The sequence below is a fragment of the Aulonocara stuartgranti genome (genome assembly GCF_965226115.1).
Source record: "Aulonocara stuartgranti genome assembly, chromosome: 9".
In the NCBI taxonomy this organism is placed as follows: domain Eukaryota; kingdom Metazoa; phylum Chordata; class Actinopteri; order Cichliformes; family Cichlidae; genus Aulonocara; species Aulonocara stuartgranti.
Genome location: NC_138960.1, coordinates 5629358 through 5646614, shown reverse-complemented (window position 1 = coordinate 5646614; position 17257 = coordinate 5629358). Strand labels below are relative to the sequence as shown.

At 40.5% G+C, this 17257-nt stretch overlaps 2 protein-coding genes and 1 long non-coding RNA gene across 9 annotated transcripts in view; 1 reads left to right on the top strand and 2 right to left on the bottom strand.

Annotated features, from left to right (window-relative positions):
• The window catches only part of stk17a (serine/threonine kinase 17a), a 39488-nt gene extending 33139 nt beyond the window's left edge, over positions 1 to 6349 (bottom strand). Inside the window, exon 1 of the mRNA XM_082547608.1 lies at positions 5279 to 6349. Within this exon, the coding sequence (XP_082403734.1) occupies positions 5279 to 5460 (182 nt within the window). The 5' untranslated portion in view covers positions 5461 to 6349. The remainder of the gene's footprint in view (positions 1 to 5278) is intronic.
• On the top strand, positions 1062 to 16644 carry LOC309714896. Of its 2 annotated transcripts, none has more exons than XR_014279075.1 (3): positions 1062 to 1182; positions 1556 to 1642; positions 16571 to 16644. It is a non-coding gene; the product is annotated as an uncharacterized lncRNA (long non-coding RNA). The 2 variants fall into 2 exon arrangements; XR_014279076.1 differs by lacking the exon at positions 16571 to 16644 and adding an exon at positions 3115 to 5256.
• hecw1a (HECT, C2 and WW domain containing E3 ubiquitin protein ligase 1a) overlaps positions 6555 to 17257 on the bottom strand; it is a 99538-nt gene continuing 88835 nt past the window's right edge. For all 6 annotated transcript variants that reach the window (XM_082547593.1, XM_082547589.1, XM_082547588.1 and 3 more), the window contains 2 exons: positions 16598 to 16796; positions 6555 to 13367 (listed from right to left, as the gene is read on the bottom strand). In XM_082547593.1, coding sequence (XP_082403719.1) covers positions 13256 to 13367; positions 16598 to 16796 — 311 coding nt within the window. In that variant the 3' untranslated portion in view covers positions 6555 to 13255. The remainder of the gene's footprint in view (positions 13368 to 16597; positions 16797 to 17257) is intronic.

Below are 17257 nucleotides of genomic sequence, written 5' to 3'. Positions count from 1 at the left end.
ACAGTTCTCTGTGGTTGTATTGAAGATGATGGTGGAGATTAGTCGTGTTTCCTCTGGTGGTTGCCACGAGTGTTCGGCAAGTTTTGCAGAGCACCTGTGTTTGGAGAAGGTCGTCTTTATCAAATCCAAAGTACCTCCAAATAAGCGAGGTACTATTTTTTTTTTCTTTTTTCTTTTTTAAGGCACGAGTTCATAGTCAGCGTTCTCGTCATGCGTCTCGCTGTCAGCCATTACAACTCTGACTCGTTGCTGCAGCGTTGTTCGCTCCCCACCTACGTAGGAGGCAGGCCTCTAATCCATTTGATTGGCCGTGTAGGGCTCTATACGACTGGTCAAATGTATAAAGGGGTTTCTTTGATTGGTAAATTCTTTAAAGCACGTGTGTAAACATTTTAAGGTACCCAATTATCGCAGTTTACGCCGTCTTTTGCGATGGGCCCATCGCACATGCTGGTATCGCGATGACAATAAATTTTCGATTTATTGTGCAGGCCTAATAGTAACCAATGACCAAATGCAGCAGTAATGTATAAACACAGAGAGTGAAAAGAGATGAGCTTTATTAAAAGCTTTATTAAAAAGAAAACTAAAGAGGGTGTCTGTCTCCCGAATCCAAATTGGGAGCTGGTTCCACTGCAGAGGGCCCAGAAGCTGAAGGCTCTGCTTCCCATTCTACTTTAAAAAAGCAAGCCTGCAGTCTGAGAGCAAAGTCCTCTGTTAAGATGATAAGGTACTATGAGGTCTTTAAGATATTGCGGGGCCTGATTACTCAAGATTTTGTATGTAAGAAGAAAAAGTTTGATTCAATTCTGGATTCGACAGGAAGCCAATGAAGAGAAGCCAATATGGGAGAAATATGCTCTCTCTTTCCAGTCCCTCTCAGGACTCTTGCTGCCAGTGGCGTGTCCAGCGGGGTGGCCTGGGGGGGCACAGGCCACCTCCCCAACCAGACTGGCCACCCCAGGTGCCACCCCAAAGGTAAAACAATAAAATTCAATCAAATATCAAATGTCCGATTATGTTTTCACGGTGAATCTCAGATATCCGAGTGTAAGTGAATGCAGCATCGGCTTCTGCGCTATGTGCATCACGTTAGCAAAGGTAGGAGAGCCAAGCACGAAAGACGGCACCGCAGGAAACAATTTTTCGGTGAAAGAAAATGAGGACAGAATAAATGTCCCGGTAAGTAATATTAAGTTTGTTGAGTTTAGTAAACTTCGGTGAAATTAGAATACCAAAGAAAAAAATAACAGTTAAAGAATTATTGCAGCCATCGAATATATCAGACAGTATGCTACTGAGGGCAGCTAACATAAGAGTTATGAGTTATAAGATATAATCTAAGTCGTAACATTGCTGTATGGAGCTGCAGATTTGGTTGCAGGTTAACATAGCAGGACTGGCCATCGGGCATACCGGGCATGTGCCCGGTGACTTATTTATTTATTTATTTTGTAATGGCATGAACAATGAGAGGTGGTGGATTGGCCAGATGCAGGTCAATGTGTAAAAATAACTCAGTTGTTTGGTGGTGGCTATGGCGGGGCTTCCACAGAGGCCAGCAGGTGGATGAGGGAAGGGGAGGCAGGAGGAGAGCCCCGAGGCAGCCGCCAGTCCGAGTGTCAGGTGAACTGAACTTCAGGTAAGAAGTTATGATCTGCAGTCTATCTGGGTCAGATATGAACCAAGTTTAGGTGGAGTTTATTTTCGTTGTGCTGACTTTTTACAGTCAGTTAGAATAACTCGTACTGCGTACTAGCTAGCATGACGGAGTTTCTACACAAAGGGGGGCACAAAGAAATACTGTTCTTTCTTATTCTCATTTAAAATATCTAGCTTTTATTAAATAATTATCTAAATCTTACAACCAAAGTTTTTATCTGACGTAAAATGTATAGAAATCATACATATACCAACAAGACAGTGTACATCACTGTCACAACAGCATTTGTTTTCATTCAAAGGCTTTATGGCTTTAATACCTGGTGGGCCAGTCTCTAGTCAAAATGCCAGATTTTCTGTCCCGGTCCAGCCCTGCAGGTTAATACTGGCAGTGTCACCATGCCAGCTGACTGTATTTCATCGTCAGCCAGTGCTGTTCTTTATCAATATTACCAAAGTTTACCATAAGGCAGCATAGCAAGTATTTACTTGCTTTCAGGTTTTATTCAAATGTTAGTCTTTTCAGTTGTTTCCACACTTTTTTCCTGTTTCAAAATCAAACACCAGTTTGTGAGAAGATTATCTTCTTTTTTTAACAGGCAGATAAAATTTTACATTGGCATTGGCTAATTTGTCAATTGTTTGTTACAAATGTTCGTATTTTAATATTAAAAAATGTTTTTGCCCAAAACATATGTGCACCATATGTCAGTAAAAATACTATGCAAATATTGCTGTCCTTGACTGCTGAGTAAACACTGACAAAGCACTGATTGTATCTCTTGTACTTTATCAACGCAGTATCTAAAAACTTTGCACAGTAGTGGTTAAAATCTCATTCTAATAAGAGTTAAAAGCGCATTCGGTTATTAGGTTTATAGGGTTATTGAATTATGGTTAATGGTTGGTAGAATTTTTTTTAAACATTATCTGCCACCCTTCTCCAAATCTGTGCCCCTACCTGGCCCCCCCAACAAAAATTTTCTAGACACGCCACTCCTTGCTGCAGCACTCTTGAGCAACTCGAGGCTTTTCAGAAAGCTTTTAAAGCGGCCTGATAATAACGAGTCACAATAGTCCAACCTCAAAGTAATAAATGCAGAGTTACAGTTTCAGCATCACTCCAAGTCAAGATGTTTCTAATTTTAGTGATATTGTACTGATAAATGAAATCAGTTCTACATATTTGCTTAAGGTGCACAAATGGTAAAAAACGACAAACATGAATCTGTGATTGGCTGCAAACTGGACACATTTGAAGCTGTGGTGGTAAGAAGGTCAGAGGACAAACTATTCTCCATCCTCTGAAAAACATGCTGAGAACCTTCTCAAACAGAAACATCTTTTATTGTTTACTGTGATGTTGTAAACTTTTTTGTTGTGTTTGAGAAAGAGAATATTTTATTGCATAAAACAGTGCTGATCGCATTTTTCAAACATCTGCTTTGGCAGCTGACTGTGGGGCTCGGTACACCCGGCTTGGCGTGGAAAAACAGAGTGTGCGACTCCAGCTTCTCTCTAGTCTGATGACTCAAACTCTGTCATTTAAACAGTGCTTTACAAACCTGAACATTGGAGCTAACAGCTGGATTTTCCTGTTTCAGTGCAGCTGAGACAGGAGACAGACAGTGAAAGTGGACGGTACACCCTCGGTTTAACACAAAAACTCATTGTTGCAGGCAGGGGCAGCACAAAAGTGACCCCTTAAACTGATTTTTATTCCAAGTCCCCCTGTTTTCCCCTGAGTTATTGGTCCTGTTACTATGCCTGTGAAGGTTCTCAGTCAGTCAAGGAGCTTGGAAAGAGAAGTGTCTGGACTTCTTTAAGTTTCCTTATTGATCCTCTACCTCGTGTGATTAGGTAGAGGATCAATAGGGGGTCCATGACCCTCTTGGGGACACTCCCATAGGGATTAAAATCTGGGACTCGCCACCAATTGCTCTTAGAACTGAAGAAGCTTCTCCACTGAGAGGTGAAACGTCTTTAAGGAAATTTAAAGAGGTCCAGACGCTTTTCTTTCCAAGCTCCTTAGACGGTTCTGTTACTAGCTAGACTTACATTAGTTTATTTTAGCTATTAACCACAACCAACCAATGGTGTCACGTTCTGTACTGAGAGAAGATGGCGCTACACATTTTTTAGCACTTATTTCTTAAATCCAGCTTCACAGAGTTACATTCATGGCTGTTTTTGAGAGCAAGGCTCCATCATGTAAATGAGTCTTTACACATGAAGTGTTTCAGGTCCACTTTAAGCATAATTAAGTACCAAAGAGTGCAAAGCCACTTACCTCAGTGTTACTGGATGTAAGAGAACATATGAAAGTTGCATGTATACTTAAGTGATGATAATAACGTGCATTTACCTTCCTTCATTTCAGTATCCATAAGAGATGAATTTGTCCACTATAATCAAAAGGATACAATGCTTTATGGTGAACTGAGTATACTGTGTATTCATTGCTCCCGAACTTTACCCGTTATTTGCAGGGATTTAATTTCTATTATTGTGGCCCCATCCCTAGGGACTGTAACGGTATAACCCTAACCCAATATTCCAATCATCTATCTATCTATCTATCTACTTAGCACTTTTAATTCTTATTCTCATTTTTATTTTCATGTCCATCTAAGCTTAATTTATAACAGTATTTATAACAGTATGTTTGCACTGAAGCACCGCAGCAATTTCCTAACGTTGTAAACCCGCTCAACATTTGGCAATAAAACCCTCTCTGATTCTGATTCTGACTCCACTACATTCATGTCACAATTTTAATTAATTAATTTACAAAATTAAGACACAGAAAAGATCTTACATCTCCAATAAGCTACTTTTCTTTTTAATTATTTTACTAATTTGGAAGTTAATTTTGATGTTCATTTGAGCTCAGATGTTTATTTTAGAAAACAAATCAACATTGATTATAATTATAATCAGCAGATCAGTTCGTGACAGAAGTACTCACTGACTACATCAGTCAAATACAGCTTTGATATTAGGAGAATGCAAGAGTTATCAACATGTAATGTTTAACACAGACTGCTCTCTCAACTGAATTCTCCTGATATATTACCTCAACTGTGAGTTACATGAATTCACACAGCCTAGTAATTAAAAACGTAAACAGTAAGTAAGTTAATGCAACTCGAACTGGATTTCCTTATTCGGTTAACACTGGTTTAGTGCTTGGCGGTGACCAGCACGTGTGAGGCAGACACTGACAGTGTATAATACACTGTAATAGTGCAGGGTGTGTGAGTGTTATTTTCTGACTTGGGCCAACCCGAGTTGGTTGGGCGACCAGACCAGTTCAGAAAGTCTGGATCAGACCCGACAGACTGCTTTGAGCACATTCTCGTGGGATTACTTGCATTTTTTTTCACTTACGTGACATTTTCAATACAAAAATCAGAGATGTAAAGGTCTATTTCACGACATTGGTGCTTTTACATGACCTCTTCCACCACTCGTATGGGAACAGTCCCAAAGCTCGAGCAGTCGTGCCAAATAAAAACAGAACTATTTCTGCTAGTCTAAGCTGAGTAAGATAAGAAACATACGAAACTAAACATAAACTCAGCTAAATTTACGTTTAAGTGTGCCATGTTCTTACCTTCCGAGCTCTCTGCCGGGAATAACAGTGTAGTGGTCGGCGAAAGGTTCGTTGTGGATGGCGGTTTGGATTTCGGACAACAAGCCGCTGACACTGCGGCTCTGGCTCGGTCCAGCTGCGTGGTTGTGATGAAGGCGGCTTCTGCTTCTCGAGTCCCCGGCAAGCGGGCATTCGGGGATCATGGCGTCGATTAATTGGACCGGTTAGTTGGCTAACGTTAAACACTTCAAACAACGGTCAGCACAATTACATTAAATGACGCCGCTTACTATTCTCCGAACGACAACAGAAACCAAACAAAACCCAAAACATTAGGGCGACAGAATAATGTCACGTCTTCTAGGCCAAGCTTCAAATTATTAGCTCAGTCTAACATTGTAATAAAAACACAGCTGGAGAGCTCATTTTGATCACTCCACACTCAGCGTCCTGCCTGTCAGTCCCTCAACTTGCTCCTCACTTAGAAGCTGAACCGGTGCTGCGTTTTCTGTAACCATGGTAGCACGTGTTGATTGACAGGCGTGCCTGCCAATCGGAATGGGTTACAGAGAGAGAGGGGGAGAGACTTCTGTGTTGATCGGCGAATTAAAAATTAAACGTGAAATATATAGCGGGACCAGTTTTCACGTCCCTTTTAATATAAAAAAATGCATACAATGTATACATTTCTATTGCTTTTAATAATAAATATTGATAGAACTGTAAGTCTCTTAAAAAGCAACACAAATGATATGTAAACTACAAAGAACAAAAGCAACAGAAAAGCTAACTTAACAAAAGAGAAATAAAGGCACGCAAGTAATTACACAAAGAAACAAAACATGTAGAAAGAGACGAAGAAGATTAGAAAGAGAAACAAAGCATCTACAGAGGAAGGCTCAGGAAGCAGAGTGGATGGTTGGTGGTGGTCCTTGGCTAAGATACTGAATGATACACTCATCAGAGTGTGAATGTGTGTGAACGTTATACAGAAAGCCCTTAGATATAGAAAACTGTTTATGTTGTATAAAATGCTTTTTGAGTATTCAAGTAGAAAAGTACTTTATAAGAACCAGTCCAGTTTTTATGTTGAGTGGGGAACTTCCTGGTGGGTTTTAGGTCTCATATCCAATACCTTCTTACCTGTATTCAGGGCACACATGAATTTGAGGACTATCTCTACTTAATATGTAATATAAGGCTTATAAAAAATAAAAACCTTTTATCAAAGATCGACAGTGAACCTTTTCATTTTTCACCCCTTTGTCTGTAGAATGAATACACACAGCAGTAACAAAGTGACCATTTTATTAAGATCCATATGGTAAGGTGGGGCAATAGAACAGCCTGAGTATTTAGAAACCTGTTCTCAGTCAAATATGAACTTTAACATTATGTACATACATGTATAGTAACCACACATGAAACTGGAAACAAAAGAAAATATCCATGTTTTAGTGTCACCACCTGGTCTTCTCCTGTCTACTTCTGATTAATTCAAACACACACACACACACACACACACACACACACACACGCACGCACGCACGCACGCACGCACGCACGCACGCACGCACGCACGCACACACACACACACACACACACACACACACACACACAAAACAGCAGCAACAATTTTCCACCACCTTCCCTGTCAGTAGACAGCCCATCATCATTTACTTTTCCAATATTCTGTTTAAACTTGTATAGCTTCTATCAGCACATTTACAGATAAGTGTTACTGGAACATTTGTAATCATTCCTTTCCCACAATAAATATCAGTGTTATGATGTATGCATTCATCATATCAACCCAACAAAAACAACAAATCAGTAAGCTCTCTTTACATGTTCACCAAAGCACATACAAAAATCATTAACTGCCCAAAGAATAGAGTGCTTCCTGGATTCATGTGGCTCTGACATTTCTAACAGAGTGAGCCACAGCTGACATTAACCTCAATAATGCCACCAGCAAAAGTGGTGAACAGAAAAAGAGGAGCCAAATGGGAACAAACATCACAGTTTCCCCGCAGAAAACCAAAAAAAATCAGCCAGCTTATTTTAGAATAGAAAAGACACAAATAAGAACCCAAAGGCTTCAAATTCAAAGGCAAAATCTTCCACTGATCCTCCTAATTACATGATTACAAAATAAAATAGAAAGAAAACATTCAAGGAAAGTTTCAGGACTTCCCCTTGCTTATAAATACAATACTGTATAAATAAGAGTACAAACGATTGTAGAAAAAGGATGAGGAGAGCAACTAAATCACAGCCTTGTCCTTGTGTGTGTTGGGATGTGTGGACAAGATGTTGCCACACCAAACAAAAACTGGAGTAATTATCGATCTGACTCACAGAAGTGTGGGTAATCTCCAAAAATCTCAAATTTGTGTCAATCAAAGTTCTTTGGATTCTTCTTTAGTGGAACCTATCACTGCAGTTTTTCTCCTCTATACGGAAGCGAATTCATGACAGTATTTTAAATGAAAATAAAAAAAGTGAAATTCTGGAGATATAGTCAGCTTTTCAAACATCACACCATGTTGGGAATAAAGAAGCCTAAAATTTGACAGGCCGCTGAAGTCAGGGATCTTTGCTATGTGTCAAACTTTGACATGTAGTTGATTTGTGAGTAACAACAGTGTTGACCCAGGGTGAGTTTGGCTACAAGTTCAGCATTCTGTGATATCTGGGCCATATCTGATTCACACCACATTTGCTGGCACCACAGCTGAGCCTTAAACTCTTCCACCAAGTCACTGGTGACACATTGGGGGTTAGGGTTAGGCTTGGGTTGAGTTTGAGCTGCATGCTAAATAGGCAAAAAGTCAGACACTAGCAGATGACACGTTTTCAATGAAGTCACATAGTTTTGGCATTACAATCATTCTGGGTGTTCTAAGCAAGCACAAACTGTACAAAAAGGGGCGCATGTTAACCAACCCTAACTCTAACCCTAGATTGGCTGTCAGTGACCCGACAGCCCAAATTAGCCCCAAATGTGATACCTGGAAAGTGATTTCAGCCAACTCATCTCACACACGTCTACTTGAGTTGCTGATGGTTCATGAAGGTGAAAAGTTCCGCTGTGGTGAAAATCTTTCACACGATAAGATGTGGACAATTGACACACACATCAGTCCTACTCTGGACCAGAAGGTGGATTCTATCCCAGCATGCTTTGGGTGGACGATAGAGAAGCACAGTAAGACAATGTAGAGTGGCAACAATGACAAAAAAAAAATCTTGCTTTAAATACCTACATCTGCACACAGCAGGACACAGACCAGTGAGGGCCAGGTTAGGGAAAGATTGTCACTGGGTAAGGGTATGGTGGGGATTAGGCAATTAAGTAACGACAGATTGCATTTTATTAACCCTAAACACAAACATTAAACAGAAATTCTTATTTCCTATGTCAAAGTTTGATGCTCTGTACCCATAAACCCAGTCTAGACATAAACCAACGTCTGCTGCTTACACTGCAAATCTGACTAAACTAACAATGTGATTGAATATATTTTTATGTATACTTTACCACCACCCTCTGGTGGCTATCCACCTAAAGCTTTTTGGAAACCGGCCTGACTGAGTTGCACCAACTCTTCATTTAGTTAGGTAAACTGGTTTTGAAGAATGACAGATTTTTGTCCAAAAAATTCCAGTGGATAATGACAGAAATATTTTCTTGGTTAAGAAAAACACAAGTCAAGTCAAGAACACTCTCACGGAGGTAGCTGTACCATTGTCAAAAGCCGCAAGTAAGTGACGACTTAATGTCTTTACACGGACACTGTGTATAATTTAAATAAATATTCTGAGAAGTGAAGATATGCAGAGGTTCACCAATCTGCAAAAAAAGCACATTTACAAACTGTGGAACAGTTTAAGACCAGCGTTCCTCAGCGTAACATTATGAAGACGCTCAATATCTCATCAAGAGTACACAATATCATCAAAAGACTCTGAGCACCTAGAGAAATCTCTGTTTGCAAGGGTCAAAATCAATATTGGATGCCTGTGTTCATGAGTTAAAAACAATCCTTATGCTGGAAATTACTTGAGTTTGTCCAGTTCTTTGGGGAATTCATATAGGGCGCTCAGGTGGACTAATAGGGACTGTATTCCTAAACACTCTGTTGCTCCATTTTCTCTGTATCCATGCAATTTAAGTATGTGCTGCCTTCTCATTTATTTATTTTTGCATATTTGTCACACGACAGGTTCCAGATCATCAAGCAAATGTTAGACAAAGACAGCCTGAGTAAATACAAGTTGCACTCTTTAAAGTATGATTTGATTTGCTAAGGTAAGAAAGACAGCCAAACCTACCTGCTCACATAGGAACAGGCGTTGCTATTTAGCTAACATTTATCGACATGCTCACACGGATGCATCAGGGACAAATTGGGGTTCAGTATCTTGTCCGAGGATACTCCCACATGCAGACCGGAGGAGCACGGGATCGAACGTCTAACTGCTAGATGACCCGCTCTACTTCTTGAGCCACAGCAACACGTTCTCACTCCACAGCCACCCCTAAATCTGCCAAGTATTAGTATTATGTTTGTGCTTTGAAAACTGTTGTGTACCTTCTATGCTTAAAATAAAAATAATGGCTTTTAAACCTTATTTTGGGGCAAAGTTGTCAGACCTTTTAAACTTTTTTTGCATTCACAGCTCTTTACCCAATTATTTTAAACGGCCTTGGATGATTCCAAATAACTCCCAGGAGAATTCCCAAAATGCCTGCCAGGTAGTAGGAAGTGAATTTAAAGACTTTCATGTTAGCTTTTTCTTTTTAAGCTGTTGGTTTTGTTGCTTTGTTCACTTAGCTGTATGCCAGTTACACATGGTGGTTAGTGGGTATAAATATTTAGTAACAACTAATCTCTGTGCAGAAACTGTCATTGTGCTGCAACCAGTTGTAGTTTCATCTTGCATAAAGTGCCACTTAGCAAACACAGGGCTAAGTTTGAATTCATGAACAGCTGGTGCAACTGGCTTCAGTATGAACTATAGATTCACAAAAACCTGAACAATTAATCCCAACACTTAGAAGCAGAACAAGAGATCTCATCTTTCTCATTGCACACAGTTGTCTTCCCTGCAAACACCTAGCATTTGTTAGGTATGTAACAATTCTCTAAAAGCACAGTTTGGTTCAAACCTTGAATTGTCTTTAGAGGGGAGCAATAATAAAAATCAGTGACAAACATTCTTTAATCAGAAGTGGATCAAACAAAAACTACACTCCATGATTCAGAAGTGTTTCCAGTTCATTCGTTAACTGAACTGTTCCACCACTGGAGTCGTCGGCTTTAACTGGGAATTAATAAAGTTTACAAAAAAAATTTCCGGGAGATGTAAATGGACTACAATATTGTGCACGTCGTGATGTCAGTCATGGGTTTCAGAAACATTCAGAAACCTGGTGCTTTGACCACTGACAGCAAGGTTGGAGATTTGTGTCTAGCCTGCGACAAACATACGCAACTCCACAAGAAAGCATTTTTGCCAACTTTTCTCAAGTTTTATGAACATTGTAGCTGTACTTGAAATGGTAAAACACACTTTGATGTGTAAGCCATTAGTTCTCTGTTAGCCTTACAACTCATTCAACAGTTAGGTTGACAAAAGCCTACAGCTTGGGAAGAGTAGCTACAAGTGTATCTGTCAAATCCGGCGAAAATGTGTCAGATTTCCAGCCAGCTTTGATGCCTCCTGGTTCTGTTTATATTTGGCATTGCTTATATCAGGCTAGTTATCTGCCCACAAAGCTACATCCATTGTAAATACAGTAATCAGTGACTATTACCAATTAACCTGACTTAAAAAAAACCCAAGGCAAATGACTTTCCTTTTGTCAGTACTACCCCCACAGGGCATGTATGAGGCAGAAAGTAACTGAGGCACAGCTTCATCACTCAGCTAGAGATGCAGGCAAGGGGCTGGAGATGTCAAGGGTGCACTGCAGTCAGTCAGTGTCTAAAAGAATATGGCAGACTGTGGAACAGATTGGAGTAAAGGTCTCAACTATTGCATATGTTACACCTGTTTGTCCCTTTACACATCACACATTTCTACCAGTAGGGCCACATCAGTTCAGGGATCTGTTACATTGGTCTGAGGCCACTGGAGATTCCACACGCTGCTCTTGCACTGGTCACTGTGTTTGAGACAGCAAAGAGTTAAATACTGGAGTACCGGCTCCATACAAAGAGCGGCACCAATGGTGCATGGTCAGAGATGACAACTTCATTTGTGGAAGACTCGAACAAGAGTGTGAGAAGCTCCCATTCAAACAGCCAGACCACAGGCTGAAAGCAGAATCCCACTTTAGTCCTCCTTAGCCATCTGGAGAGCGTCCAAGTATAAATTCTGTCGTGAAGAGTCACGAATCACGGAGCTCACGTAGCTTGGTTTGACGTAATCGCCCTTAGTCTCCACAAAAGGAATCCCAGAAGCCCTTGTGCTGGAATTGATGGCTGCTTTTGCATTCGCAATACTTGACATCATTGCCTCATCACTGAGCTCTATGCAACATAGAGTGTCTGTGGAGTGTCTGTGTCCAGTTGTTGTCATCACTTTAAAGGGAGGCACAGTACCGGAAGCTGTGGGCGCAGATGCAGGACTTCCAGGATGAGTATCAGAAGCATGTTAGTACTGCGGAGTCTTTAATTGCAGGGAGGGCCTGTCTTTTTATGCGAGTACAGCCTGGATGCTGTGAATGTATATTTCTTGATTTCCAGTGTACCAGACTACTCTTCACATTGCTTGAAACAGAAACTTCACTGCTTTGTGGCTTGCCCATTATTGACATTCATTTCATTTCCAGATGTTCAGTAGTTTCTGAGTTTCTGAGCATGTGTTATTCACCTTGTCTTCAGTGCAGTTTTCTTTACCTGTTGGGAGTTTTTTGAGTGATAATCAGTCTTTCTCTCTTAATTGTCTGCAGCTCGTCATATATTTGCCTTAACCTCTTATTTCCCATTGTGCTGCAGTTCTGTTAAGTCCTCAGGCAAGTTCCTTTTGGGCTGCTGCAGTCCAGACAGATACATATTGGTATTTGTAGTATCTCCACTAAAAAAAACAACAACAAAAAACCCAGACAATTGTTCCTTTGGCTTCAGGGCTACTAAACTTTGCATTAAACTGATTGAGGTGTTTTTCTCTTGAATTTAAACTTGCATTAGACATTCTACATGTCCACAGCAGGAAACCACCTGAGGATTTGTGTAACAATCTTTGCATACATCTTTTGATAAAAAGAAGATTTCTGGATCAAAGTTTGCAATGACTGTAACATTTTTTAGAGTAACTAATAGTATTTAATTCTATTAACGGTTTTAACCCATTTCTTTCATTTCTCTTTCCGATTTTCTTTCTACAGTAGGTTGTGATGGTTATTAAATTATTATTTAAATATTTTCTGTCTATTAAAGATAACTTCCAGCATGTCTCCAAGCACATTGCTGTTGTTATTGTCATATGGAAAATTACTGTTTTCAGTGTTACTGTGTTGCTCATATTGTTCTTATTTCTGTACATTACTTTTCACCTGTTGCTGTACTGAGTATAAACACTTTGCTTTTGCTTTTATTAGCCAAAGCATTTTCATTGTCGGATGAATTGTGGTACATGCAACAAAAGTTTTTGATTCGATTTGACAGACTCATTCTTCAGGTACACACAGACTGATCAATATTAATTATAAAAAAGTCTTTGTAATTGTTTCTTATTTTCTAATGATTTATAGAAAAATAAGTGCTGTGACGCCGTGAGTGTTGCGTGCAATCGTAAAGATCCTCATGAGTGACAGACTCTGACGCACAGAACCGTAACAGTGACAAACATACTGTGTATCCAACATGATCAGAAACATTTCCAGTACAATTCCGGGATCTTTAAGACAGGTTAGGCTGCGCTCCTTTCACATTTTGGCCCAGCCAGTGTTGGACATAGAGGCGTGCAGTGTTTGATTTGTCTGTCTCACTCCAGACCAAATGTGCTGGTTTCTTCCACAGCAATGAGCAGTTTCTCATACAGCATGGTGTACGAAGGGTAGGGAGGCAGGTCGAGGCGGTTAAAGCAGGTGTGAGCTCTGAGAAATGAGAGAGAGAAAGAGACAGACATTTTAAACAAAATGGAGCTTGTCTTTTATCCACTTTAACAAGTACATTCCATTAATAGAGCTGAGAGCCAGAATATACAAGAGGTAGACAAGCAGACGAGCATGCTCATTAGCCTCCTTTTCAGCTGGGCTGGTCCCAACAGTCTCTCAATTAAACCCACTTTAATAGACAAGATGATGTACAAATACTATGTGTGAATAAAGGAGTTATTTGAAACAGTTCAGATTAAATGTTGGTGTGGCAGTTTGCATTGTGCATAACACTGCACACACATACAGGTGTTAGCTAGCAGACTAGCTTTGCTAGCGATGCTAGCAGCAGCAGCCCGTTTTCCTTGCAGGCTAAAATCCATAAACCCATGCAGAATGTGGTTACTACAGTCAAGAGGTTACATGTCATTAGGGCGACCGTGGTTCAGGGGGTTGGGAAGCTCATCTTGTAACCGGAAGGTTGCCGGTTTGATCCCCAGCTCTGTCTGTCTTGGTCGTTGTGTCCTTGGGCAAGACACTTCACCTACTGCCTACTGGTGATGGCCAGAGGGGCTGATGGTGCGATATGGCAGCCTCCATTCTGTCAGTCTACAACTGTAGCTGCCTCCACCAGTGTGTGAATGTGAGAGTGAATGAATAGTGGTATTGTAAAGCGCTTTGAGGGTCTTGAAAAGTGCTATATAAACACAATCCATTAATATTATGTCAGATTCATCTGAAATGGCTGACACGTCCCACAGAGATGTGGTGCTATCTGCAAGGTAAAAATCTCTGGCTAGCTGGGGGTGACCATGTAAATTACAGAACAAACAGTCAATGTTAAAATACTTAAACGTCTGAATCTGAAATCTGAATGTGTCAGCTTCGTGTCTGATCAGTTTTCTATAAAAGACGGATGAGGCCGTCCAAAAAGATCAGCCCTAGAAATGCTTATGTACCATTTACAGATAACACATTATTATTCTGTCTTATCCTGTCCACCTCCCCTCATTTCCACCTGTTGCAACACATGTATGTCTCTCCCTGAGCCTGGTTCTGCTGGAAGTTTCTTTCTCTTTCTGTGTTGCTGAGTTCTTGCCCACAGGTTTGATTGTTGGAGTTTTCTCTCTGTTATCGTAAGGTCTTTACTTTACAATATAAAGTGCCTTGAGGCAGCACGTCTTGTGTTTTGACGTCATATAAATTCAGTAGAACTGAACTGAATTATCAGCGCAGTGCAGGCAGTACCATGAACATTGATAGCCACATACAAAATGAGTCTTTTGGAGTTACACAGCTGATTTAAAAACAGGACTGTTCTGAAGAACATCTTCTGCATTACTGCCACCTACTGGATTGCTCAAAGTTGTAATGCCCAGATTAATGTAACATTCAATAAGCCAGTGACTGTTGACTGATATATTAACTGGTCTGGAGCAGTGAGATGTGTAGCTAGTGTAGCTGCATCAAAAATAACACGTAAAAACACTTTTACATGACAAGATTGACTGCCTAATAGTTAAAGCTATTTAGATGTAGTGGAAAGACAGACAACTAATGGTGCAGAGGAATCTTTTAGTTCCTTGAAAGAAAGTTCCTGTGTCCTTTCAGTGCAAATACTACCACGGTGACCTACGTCGGAAGTGATTTTGAAAAACTTAGGAGGCTGTCAATTTGAAGTATCCCACGTCTGAAAAAGGCTGGACACAGTCCCATACACACCATGTCCACACTTCCTATTATTAGCTGAACAACAGAACGATGTGAGTGCTCCAGGCAAGCATCAAACACTGGCACCTTTTCCCTCCTTTGCAGTAAAACCTGACTCTTGCATACTTTCTGCTGAGCACTGCTTGTTTATCAAATTAACATCTGACTCCAAGGTCGGAGAACAATTTCTCATCTAGCTGCACTGCAGAGGTGGGAGAGCCAAACAGCCTCTCTGCTGATCAATGTCAACACATTTGAACTGTATATCCTGTATACAGTGCCTCAACAAAATAATACACAGCTGCAGTCAATCAAAGTCCAGGTACTTTGAGATGGCAGACAGTTTTACTGCAGCTTTGATGTCAAGGGAACAACCTTCATGACCTCAGGTGACTTTATTACACCCAAAATCATGTAAGGCAATCGGTATTTACAGATACTGACATCAATTACAAACATGTTGTTTACATGTGTTGGATTTCAGCAATACGTTAATAATGAAAACACAAGACACTGGACAAATGTTACGGTAATATAAAAGATGCACACTATGTTGAGATGTAACCAGCTCTTTGTAATTCACACCATCTACTTCATCCCCCACTCACATATCTGCATTGAAATGTAGTAAACCTCAGAGATGGTCAGGCTCTGGCAAGATAATTACATGGAGGAGTTAAATGACTGTTTTCCATCTACAGACTGGGATGTCTTTCAACAAGATGATGACATGGTAGAGGCGTTTACAGGGTATATTCACTTGTGTGCTGACACTGTGTGTCAGAAATATTCATTACTATCCAACTATATCCAAACAACAACCAGCACAACTCCCGAATTAAAACAATGCATTAGAATAAGCTTTCCAAAAGAATGGGAAATGGAGCTGAAAGCAGTTTAAAAAGACCTCAAAGGAAAATTACCAAAAAAGCATCACTGACGAATCAGAGAAGACTTCTCAAGAAAGAAGTCAGAAATACCGCATGTTGTAAATGAACTGGTCCTATGACAGCGTACTGGAGAAATGTGTCTATCTGTTAGTTGAACCTCAGATTCAAGAGGAACAACGCAGTTCCTTATCCTGGTCGTGGAACAACAGATCAGTTCTTAATCCTCTTGAGGACATTCGAGAGTATGTGGGGGTTTGTACAATCTGTCTACGTGTATTTTTTGGACTTGTGGATTTCTGGTGGGTGTTGGACTCTCCAGGATTCCCCTTTGTCGCTGATTCTGTTCATGGTAGAACAGGTACAGCCAGGTGGATTGTCATAAAGGTTCAGATTTTAGCTAAATAGGTTTTTAGTTCCATCATTTGGGAACTATTTTTACCAGCTCATAAATCTACATTTTGGTGCTGAAGTGCCATCCTCCTGATTGCTTGTTTTAAAAATACACACATGCAGGCTATGTAGAAAACTGTGCTGTGTTGTTCCTGGTGGCCAGGATGAGCTCACTCTACTTGAACCATGTTCCTTACTGATTGTAAAGAACAGGTAGGAGTGCAGAAGAGGACGAGATACCTGGGTAGCGATGTCACTTTGCCCCACTTCTCAATGCAGAAGCGCCGGAGGCCATTCGAACCTCGCAAGGCGGCAAAGCCTTCGTAGGGAACGCTGGATGTCCCCGTGACAAACTGCAGCAGACGGAGGCGTTGCTCATTGTTGAAGCGCTCCACTGCAGCCCAAAACCAGCGCATCACTATGTGGCCGTCATGGTAACCTAGCATGTGTGACATCACATTTAACTAAGGTTACACACATTGACCAACACAAAACAAGCAATGCATTTTACTGTGCCATTTTCTGTTATTCATTTGCAGTTAAAATAGTGGCAACCCATATTTGACTTAGTCCAAACTGCTCTAAAACTTGGTTTCACACAGGATTTTCTACTGTTGTACAGCTAATATACTCATTTCTGTGCTCACTGTGTAAGCACAGAAATCCCACACACCTGCTGTATTTTGTTTACGAGGGGCAGCCATTCTGCAGAAAGTTGGCTTAACGTGAGCCAATGTAACGTGAAGACTGGAGCTAAGCCATCTTGATTCAGACAGAAGACAAACTCATAATAATCCTTAAAAGGGATTATTTTGGGAAGAGCCCCAGCATAAAGGTAGTAGTGCTAAAGAACAAAAATAATGAGCTGCAAATGTGCAAATATCAAGGAGTCAATATTTC